At 37.4% G+C, this 11,019-nt stretch overlaps 1 protein-coding gene across 2 annotated transcripts in view; it reads right to left on the bottom strand.

Annotated features, from left to right (window-relative positions):
* LOC144667104 (protein NEDD1-like) overlaps positions 1–11,019 on the bottom strand; it is a 44,941-nt gene that overhangs the window by 26,394 nt on the left and 7,528 nt on the right. For both annotated transcript variants that reach the window (XM_078528485.1, XM_078528484.1), the window contains exons 6-7: positions 7,468–7,556; positions 3,168–3,271 (exon numbers count right to left, since the gene is read on the bottom strand). In XM_078528485.1, coding sequence (XP_078384611.1) covers positions 3,168–3,271; positions 7,468–7,556 — 193 coding nt within the window. The remainder of the gene's footprint in view (positions 1–3,167; positions 3,272–7,467; positions 7,557–11,019) is intronic.

The raw sequence follows: 11,019 nt of genomic DNA on the forward strand, positions 1-11,019 counted from the left end.
AACCTGATAAAAACATTTTTTAAATGCTTAAAATCACGGTTTTGATGTGATTCCGTTGTCACTAAGCTAAGTGATGACCTTTTGATTTCCTGCCTACAGGGAGGCATGGCGTTCTAATGGTTAGTATTGGTAATCAAATGGTGATGAGTGAAATTAGGAAATAATTTCACGCGCATTTTGTCAAAATGCTAATAATTTCCCGAGCCTTTAGGTGAGGGTAATTATTAGCATTTTGACAAAATGCAAGTGAAATTATTTCCTAATTTCACGAGTATACCATTTGAATACATTTTAATATCAAAGGTGACAAATTACGCTTGCAATCGTAGGTTTTTGACTGGTATATTGCATCGCGAACTCCGAGCTCAGTGAAAAGTTGAAAGCATAAATTCTGCTCAAGTTCGCAAGTTTTTTTAGTCTTTGAAGAAAACCTTTTAGAGATTGCTTTTTGCTGTTGACAAAAAAAAAAGTTAAAAAGTTATTTCTCACATTATGACCATACTTGGTCTTGAATGAACTGAAAACGGTGCTCGTGTAAAATGCTCAAAATCCACTCCATGCCATTTGAGTGAGTGTTTATCTTTCAACGATCTTTCAACGATCACATAAGCTATGTAAGGTCAAAGGTTTCCAGCAGACTTGGCCTCCTGTCACGACTAAGAGGTTGTTTAACCACGGAAGCAGCAAATAAGATCTATTTGTCCACAGTCTTACCTATAATAAGCTATTGTGATACGTGCTTTTGCCCTTTGGGCAGCACTAACAAAAAGTCTCTTGAACGCCTACAACGACGAGCTGCGAAAATAGTATACGGGTTTAAACCTGACATAGCCACGGAAACAATACTCGAGAACCTACGTTGGCCGCCTCTTACAAAAACTATGGAAAAGCACTGTGCACTGTTAGTTAACAAGTGCTTGGTCGGAGACGTTCCCTCATATTTTAAAGACTATTTCCTGTTACGTAGCCAGGGCGACAAGCAACATGTTTTAAATCAGAGATGCACTAGATCGTCTTTTACTGACATTATACTTCCAAACATTCATTTAGATGTCGCTAAAAAGTCTTTTTATTATCATGGTGCATCCATTTTTAATTGTCTTCCGACGAACATTAAGACTATGCAGCCAAAGGAACGTTTCCAAGCTATCTCTGCTTTTTATTCTTAGGTTATTTTTAGAACATTTTTAATTCGTAATTTATTTATTTTTATGAGAACACTAGTACTTCTTTTAAACTTTTTAACTTTTTTTTTTAGCATTTTAGTGGTATCTCTTTAAAGTAGTTTTTATAGATAGATAGATATTTTATACATACTCTTTTTTACTTTAATTTGTTTTATTTTACACAGGGCCCCCGTTGATACCAGTCCTGCGACTGAAGGGGTCACCCTGTTAAAATATCGATTATTATTATTATTATTATTATTATTATTATTTATGTAATTGGCTTAAGTTTAGAAGTCGTTTTGACGTTTGAAATATAAAATATCATCAAAATTTTTATTACATGGCCTAGGCTAGCTGGCTAAGATGAAATTCAAGCGAAAATGTACAAAGTTTAAGCTTTAAAACATCTTTTATTACGGAAGCCATCTTGCCGCTAACTATGCCATGGCAATTTTATAATTTCACACGTGAAATTATAAATTAGCGTTAAAATTTCGCGCCAAAATTAAGTCACTCGTAATTTGTCACCTATGATATTAGCATAATAATTTATCTGGACTCTGGATAACTGGACCCTGGAAAACTGGACTCTGGATAACTGGGTGCAAGGTCTACCCAGGCCAGGGTACACATTGTTCTCATGGGTACCATGTTTTACTCTCACTGCCTCTCTCCAATGAATTTAAAGCCGGGGTACCCCAGCAATGGACTATCCTCCCATCCTGAGTGGAGTAGAAATACTCCTAGTCCCTTAAGGACGGTGCCTCCTATTGTCACTGCGCACTTGTTTTGCACATCACGCAATGCATCTATCACACTGGGTGCGCGCGCTTTTGATTAATTTGCTCGCTCAAAATGACGAATTCAACTACCGACCAAGTGCGGGACTAAAAAGCAAGAAAGATTTCTCTGTGACGAAATCCAGTTTTTGGACATCTACTAAGCCAGGAACAGCGTAAGAGCAACATATCAGTAACCATTGACTGCTAACCACTGAAAATGTCTCAAGTTAACAGTAAAAAACAAAGCGCTAAGCGCTAAAACGTAACCCGTAAGCTGCTAACTACATATGGCGTAGTGCACGCGCGAGATGCAAATGTTTAACTCGCTAGGGAGGGGATAGGAAAAATTTAACAGACTCCAAAAGTGATTTTATAGTACTTGAAAAAAACTCGTATAACTTTTAAAAACACATGGTGACCCCTACTTTTTATCTTATAAAATGGAAGTAGTAAGACTTTAGAGCACATGTTTAATTTTTCATTAAGCGAAAAAAAAATTTAAGCCGATTTTCTGGCCGTGCAAGTGATGGCTGTTAGAGTCAAAAATAGCTCAAACGCAATTATTTTGTTAATAAAAATGTAGATCACGCAGTTCCGAAGACATTATTTGTAAGTTATTTTTTAAACGATTGTTATATTTAATGTTGATTTTGTTCATGTAAAACCAATTTCTAATTGAATTTGCAAGGAAATTTTATTTAGTTTTACTTTTTTTTAAATGCCACGTCAGCATTTTTTTTCAGTTTTCAAACCAAATTACCGGTATCTTGAAAATTTGCATGGCTACCCCCAATTTTCTTTTTGGATTTTAATAGCCCTTGGTAACATCTACATTTCTTGCATAGTCATCGGCCGGGCAAAAATACCTTGTTATTAGTAGGCACCGTCCTTAATGCTACAAAAAAGTGAAAATAAGCTCCAGCAAGATTGGACACTTTGGCACGATGCAGACTTTACCTTTTCTAATGAAAATGTGTGGAAGGTACATGGGGTGGCCTTTGATCACTCTGTTGGAATCTAAATCACGATGTAATAGTTTTTAAGTCTGGCCAGGGTTCTTGTGCTTTGTATTGGGCAAAGTCAGTGCCTGTCTCTGTCAAGGAGTGTAAGTACTTTAATTTGTGGGTACTGGCAAATTAAGGGATCAACCTGTCAAGGAGAGTGAATCTAAAAATTAAATAAAAGACTTAACTGTATGGTAATATCTTTCTCTCACCTTAGTTGATGATTGGAATGAAAGCGATTGAACAGATGTTTTGTGAGCCAATCTTGTGTTGACTGGGCTAGAACCACTACGGAGATCATAAATGTAGATTTTACCTGTAGGTACCAAAACAAATGTCAAATGCATGGTCCAACTATGCTACAAACTGCAGTAGTTTCTGTGGCAAGAAACAGCCACAAATAAGTTTTAAATTCCAGTGAAGTTCCCTATGAATATTTTAGCATGTACATATATATATATAGAGAATCATAACTAGCTTGAATTGTAAAGCTTTTCTCAACAAAAAATGTTAATATGAATAGTTCTTACGTGAATGCAAATTTTCTTGAATGTTAATGACAATTAAATACAGCAGACCAAAATACCAAAAACTACTTTTAATCATTAAAATTAGCTAGAAGGAAATCAATCTTTGATCAACTTCGTTTATCAAATGCTATTTTTTTTTAAACTTAGAAAGAAGGTTGAAAAAGGGGCTTATAAAATTAATCAACTTTTTTCTTAAAAAAAGCACAGAGAAACCTTTAGAGACATGCACAGTCCAAGGTTGGCCTTTTGCAGCCAGCTGTCAGTAGTAAGGTGCAGGAGAATTCATGATCATAACAAATTTTGTTGATTTAGAGCAGTTTTCAATTGAGTGTCGTAAAACCAAAACCAAAGTAATCACTCTAACCAATCACAAAGAACACAGACAATCCCGTAAACCAATCAAAACTCAAAGCAAATACATGTAGCCGGCCCGAAGCGCTGGAAAACGTGCGCGAGCGCGTCATGATTGTTTTTTGTTTTACTTCTGATTGGATGAGAAAGTGGCGCAAGGGGTTTAAACCAATCAAAAAGCGTAGTAATGCAAAACCAAAGCAAACGCGAATTACTTTCGACACTCACTAATATACCTGCCTAAACAAATTCTTAATTACCCATATCTTGCAAAATATGTTTAACTTTTATTCCAAGATAGAAAGCATTTAATGTGATGCTAATTTTCCTTTTAATGAAATCAAAGTTAAAGTTTTATTCATTTTTGATGCATGAATCTTCTGAGATACACACAGAAACGTTTGCCACTTTGTTAACCCACCAGTGCATACACAGCTGCCTAGATTAAAACTGCAGGTACCAAACACATTAATGATGCACAAAAAACACAAATTTATTAAAGTATTTTGTTTGCATTCGAAGGAAGACATCTAAGACTACAAGGTGTTCATCACATAAGACATTCGTTACTGGGATTTCTTTAAAAATAACACTTTACTAGTGTGGCAGTTTATAGGGTAATCATAGGTGATATGGAGCATGCCTGTGAACACTGTATTTTTAAATCTGATTTTTGAGCTCAAACCTATCAAAGGCAATAATTTAGTATTTTATAGACAACTCTCTTATGTTGTTGGCTTTAAGCCTTGAATTAGACAAGCCATTAACAAAATAAAGACATCTTTTAGTTAGTACTTATATGGCTTTAAGTGCAGTTTTCTTCAATTTCCTTTTGGGAAATCTTCCAAAATTTTTACAGTATGTAGCCAAAAAAGAATTTAAAACAGGAATCAAAGGGCACTTAGAGCCAGCTCATTCTTCTGCCTCTTTCGGGGGTGGGGGGGGGGTGGGTGGGAAGGGTAGGGTTTGGGAGTGGTGGTGGTTAATGGAAATGTACTGGTACAGTTCACTTAAGTCAAGTACAGTCCCGTGTAAAGTCAAAATCAGATACGCATGTGAAAAGAAATGAAATCACAATTTCACAACTTCTAAAAATGGTGCAACGTGAATCAAGTTGCCGAGCTGTTTAGACCTTAGGGACCCACGTCCCTAAGGTCTAAACTTTTAAGGTCTAAACCCACGTCCCTAAGGTCGTATTTTTCACGTATTTTAACACGCGCTGACACAAGCGATCAAATCCATTGAGGCAGCCGGAAGTAATTTTACATGGCCCCATTCCCCGCTACGTAAAAGTCCACAAGCAGTTATTTAAAAAAGAAATAGTATTTCGTTTCCGGATCGCGGTACGATAAGCATAATAAAAATATAAATAATAGGAAGAGAAGATTCTAGGTCGAGAATCAGTATTACGCGGAAAGGAATTGCGAAACAGTCAAGTTTTTTGCATGCATGCATATTCCTTTACCCTTCCGTGCCAGCAAAAACGAGACATCCGAAGACATCCAGTCTTGTTTGCTCTTCTTAGCGCTATTATTGATGGAAAATGTAAAGTCAACAACAACATAGACAGAAAAGCTAGAATGTTTACATAACAATTAAACACGGAAAGGGCTTTCACAATATTTTTCACCAATACATCGCTTCTTGACAAATACAATTTCGATATTTGAAGAACATGTTTTTACTGCTAAAACGTGTGGAGATTGTGGTTACGAGCTTTCTTCTGGTTGGATAGTGTGTAAATAGTTCATATCTTCCACGAAGCTCAGATACACATGTGAAAAGAAATGAAATGAATATTTGTTACCGTTTTAAATTACTGAATTGCGTTTTGAATAACCTTTCTGTCAGCACGCATCTACCGGGCAGTGACAATCATTGTTCATGGATTGAGCAGCGAATGAAATTTGAGAGAAAGATGCGCACGAACACGTCGTATAAAACGGATGACGTGAGTCACGGGAAATGAGATTACTACAAAGAGAGTTGACGTGGCTTTATTTTTGGTTCATTGTACACATAGAGATATGCGTGCAGGTGAACATCAACTGCGTAACGTCATAAGTTAATTTTTGAATGGCTCTTTATCGTTTTACTTGGACGTGTCCAGGGTTCTTAGAAAGAGGAAATTCAATAAAAACTATACATTTGATACATTTTCGTTCTCGGAAATATTAGCTGTCAAGCTACTCTAAATTCGAGTTTAAATAAAGTTTTATTATTATTATTATTTCGGCGACGTGCGCAGATCGTGCATTTCTAAAAAAAGAGAGTTGACGTAACTTTAGGTTTATTTTTGGTTCATTGTGCACGTACAGAAATGCGTGCAGGGACGCGTGCGGGTGAACATCAGCTGCGTCACGTCACGAGCCAAAACCAACTCTACTTCAAACATACCAAAAAAATTCCATTGATTCCATATTTTAGATCGCTCTTTATACTTTCTGTTGGACATAGACAGATTGGGGTCAGGGCCGAGGACATGTTGAGGGGTCTCAGAAAAGAAAAAAAAAATGAAAATATACATTTGATAATTTTTTGTAATAACGACACGTGCGGGTTGTAGTCGTAGTTGACGTAGCTTTAGTTTTGGTTCATTGTAGACCAGTAGTTCCGAAATTGTCATTTGATGTTAATTTATTTATTACACTATACAATGATTTCACTTCTTTTCACATTTGCATCTGAGCTTCACTGAAGTTATTTTTGGCGTTACTAAGGGGGCAGGGGTAGCATATTAAATTACTTCCGTTCTACCAGTAGTTCCGAAATTGTCATTTGATGTTAATTTATTTATTACACTATACAATGATTTCATTTCTTTTCACATTTGCATCTGAGCTTCACTGAAGTTATTTTTTGGCGTTACTAAGGGGGCAGGGGTAGCATATAAAATTACTTCCATTCTACAACTTCCGTCCACACAATTTTTGTACACGCAGACTTCCGTCAACATATGTATCACTTCCGGTCCACACAATTTTTGTACACGCAGACTTCCGTCAACATCTGTATCACTTCCGGTCCACACAATTTTTGTACACGCAGACTTCCGTCGACATCTGTATCACTTCCGGTCCATACAATTTTTGTACACGCAGACTTCCGTCAACATCTGTATCACTTCCGGTCCACACAATTTTTGTACACGCAGACTTCCGTCAACATCTGTATCACTTCCGGTCCACACACTTTTTGTACACGCAGACTTCCGTCAACATTTGTATCACTCTATTACTCATTCTGGAGAATGAGCTAAAAAGTAGGGGTTGTAACTTTTTCAACTGTTTTTTTGTTGTTGCAAAATTGTGTTTTTCCCTCTGCATAAAAACTGGTCTTTTAGTTATGAAAAATGAGCACTATACTTAGGACCCTCTTCCAACTTTTACAAAAAATTTACCAATGAAAGAAAACTCATGAAAACCAAGATGAAAGTTGCTATTTTTGCCTTATACATTTGTACCAATAACATTAATTATCATAAAGGAATTCAGTGCACTTTACATTAGAAAAAAATTAATGTTCTGCCAGCACAATTAAGCACATGACATTTGGCTTGCTACTTAAAAGACAGAAAACACTACTTGTAATCAGCACAATTTACCCGTAGTGACCATTTCTATCAACAAACCTCTGGTTGAACCCACTGCAAGTGTTCCTCCATCAGACATGAAATCAACAGAAGTCAAAGGAGATTCCGCTGTCATTACTTTTACTGACCTTCAAAACAATAACAAAGTCTAAACAATCTAAAACAATAAGAGCAAATTTATTTTTGTGTGTGTGTTTTAATAGGTATCTTAAAAAGGAGTATACCGTTCTAAGTAGTCTGGTCAATAGCAAAAAAGCAGAAAATAATACAAAATGGGAGGCAAAAGTTGGACTTGGCATCAAATGAAAATGGGTAACCTTTACTTGATAACAAGCTAAGCCTTCCCTCTCTACAGAAAAGATCTCTTATCTTCCTTTAAATAATAATTTCAGATTACTTCTCTACAAATTGACCAATTGGTGACCATGCTGGCAGGCTGGCCAAACCTGGCCGTGACGAATGTTGAGAACTGATGTCATCATCTTCGACCAAAAAATGCATCATCTTTCGATTCCAAGGATACCCAGAATTTAGTGATAATATTATAAATGGCTTCATTGAGCTTGAAAAACACACAAAAAGGGTTAAGAAGTTTGAGTGAAAAACTTGGAGGAAAATTTGTCTCAACCACCCTTGGCTACTCAATGGCAAGAACTTCCTGTTTGTGTGATGATTTCTTGGGAATTCTTGTTCTGAAAGCAAGCTTAGTGGAAGGCCTACAACTGCAGCAGAAAGATAAGAAAAGGAGAAATAGAAAAAGCAAGAAAAAATGACATCTCAAAAATAATTTAAATACCGGTAATCTCAAAATTTTGATTTGTGCACATGCCCAAACGAAAATGCTGTAATGCAATGTCAGTACGTAGAAAGAAAGGCATACTTTCAAGTTGCAATTGCCCTTTTGAGTAAATTAGAGCACACCTACTGACTGTGTGATTCAAAAATGTGTTCATGACGCAAGTTCACAATAAACTGATCACTTTAGAGAGGGTAACCTCTGCTGTAAGTGGTCAAATGGCAGTGAGCCTCAGCGGCATCCCAGGGGGGGTACTCCGGCTTGTAAATGACAGGGATGATCGAAGGATTTTTTTGGGGGGTTTGAAATTTTCGATTCCGGGATTTTTTTGGGTTGGAAAATTTGGCAAGTATATATTTTTTGGTGACTTGATTTATATAGGGGATTTTTTGGGTATTAAAAACAACTAAAGTGCCTTGGCGCGGACTTGGCGTATTTATGTTATGATGAATAAACAAACACAAGCGTTCAATTTTTAATGGTTTTCTTTGCGTTATATTATTGCCCCTCATGGCAATTTTGGGGGTAATTTGACAAGGGATTTTTTATGAGGTTATTTTTAGTCTAGGGATTTTTTTGGGTAATGTTGGAAGACTTAGGGATTTTTTTGGGTCCTGAGTTTTGCCTTCATTCGATCATCCCCGTCATTTACAAGCCGAAGTACCCCCCCTGGGAGCAGCATAGCTAGCCAATAGACCATCGGCCTGGGCCCACAATATATTACAAATTAGAGAAGAAAAAAACTTCAAGCTGATGCCCTTTCAAGATGAAATAAAAAGCAATATTTGACATATCTCATTATCAGATATGATGCAACTTCCCTTTCCTGGTAAGATCAAGGCGCATCTAACAAGTGCAAACTGTGCCAGGTCTGCCAGGTGGAGAATAACCAGTGGAAAGTATCACAGTGTGGATGGACAGTATAGTAGCCTTATACTGGATTTTTAATCCTGGGAAGTCCTGGAAGGTGTTTGTCCCAAACAGAGTTAGGGAATTACAAAGGAGGAGACATCAAAAAAAAAAAAAAACAAGAAACAAGCCAGGTCTGCCAGGTGGAGTTGAAAATAGGCCCCTCAGGTATTTGAGGTATTATACATGTGTGTAAGCTGTGGGTATCTTAGCCAGATACATTTTTTCAAAAATAATGAATAAAAAATAAACACTGGGTCCACCAGGCTCAGTTTGAAATAAATGCCGAGGTGTTTAATCAAGAAAATATGGTACAACAAATTACTGCTTGGGTCTTGAGTTTCAGGACAAAGTCCTGCAAAGTTAAAGAAGATAAAGAAGAAGTCAGTCCCACTGTGTAAAAAGGAACTGTCTTATGAAGGCTCAACAACACAGGGTGGAAAGAATACAAAGAGGAATACCTGATGACATGGAAAGACCGAGATGGAAACTAGTCAAAGACAAGGAGGCCAACCTCCTCAAATGCAATGCAAAAATCCAGAGATACAATCCAGTCTATCTAGAGGATGGGTTGTTTACTCAGAAGCTCATTCAGCACATCCACACTCAAATAAAGCACTTGGGTGTGGCCAACACAATAGCGGCCTTGAGGGAAGAATGGTGGATACCTTGACTCTGTACAATAGTGAAGGATATATATATGTAGCTGCAACATCTGTAAGGTGTTGGCCACCAAGCCATGCAGAGTGCCGACTACTTCAATTCTACCAGAGTTTGGTACTGAAGTCAGTTGTCCTTTGGATTTTCACATGTGCCACTTCAAGGGTGGTGCACCTGGAGCTGATCAGAACCCAGACAGCTGAGGAATTTCAAAGGAAGCTAAATGCCTTCATAACAAGAAGGACAAGACCAGAGTGAATTATCGCAGACAACACCACAACGGAAACATAGACTAAAAAGATTTGTAAGAGTGAGAAGTTACAAGGTTTCCTCGCACAAGAGGTAAAGTGGCAGTTTAATCTCTCCAGGTCACCATGTTTGGGTGGAATGAAGAAGACTGATTAAAGAAATCAAGAAAACAGTGTAAAAGATGCTGGGAAACACAAATCTTACCTTTGAGCTACTTGAAGCAGTGGTCATGGATATTGAGAAGCATCACAACAATCTACCCCTAACATATGTTGAGAGTGATGAGGACGGACCACACACCTTAACGCCAAATATAAGTTAATGTGCGGCCAAAATGCCAATGAGCTAGAGATGGACAATGAGGAAGTTACCAAGCTGCATAGACATCTAATTAACAATTAGACTACAAGCCCCAGTTTTCTATGAGCAAATAGTCAACGAGGCGCAGCCGAGTTGACTATCGCTCATAGAAAACGAGGGCGAGTAGTCTAATTGTTTTAGTAGAAACTCTAAAGGATTGCAGTCCAAAACCTACAATATTGTGCACTTTGAAGACAAAAATCAAGAAAATTTACCGCTTAAAGAGCTACGCGAGCGCGCGACTGTTTTCTATCGGCGAATAGAAATCAGTGGGAGAACCAATCAGATTCACGGATTTCCAATAGAACACAGCCGAGTTTCTACTAAAGAACATTAAAGAACATGCATGGCACCATTGGCAGAAAGAGTATGTGCTCAATTTAATGGAAGCAGACAGAGTTATCAGAAAGGACAGGCCACAAATGCCTGACATACAAGAGATCGTAAGTTGTTTTTAGGACATCCAAAATGCAGCTGACTAATTAACCCAGCATAGAATAATCTGAGGCTGATAAGCAAGCAAATATCGGACAGATTTAAAATTGCATCATATCCCAAACTGACTCCAACCAATGGAGAAACACTTGCTTCAATATCGTTTTAAAATCCCTTCAATG

The sequence above is a fragment of the Oculina patagonica genome, chromosome 10 (genome assembly GCF_052425735.1).
Source record: "Oculina patagonica isolate OP01 chromosome 10, crgOcupat, whole genome shotgun sequence".
NCBI classification, from domain to species: domain Eukaryota; kingdom Metazoa; phylum Cnidaria; class Anthozoa; order Scleractinia; family Oculinidae; genus Oculina; species Oculina patagonica.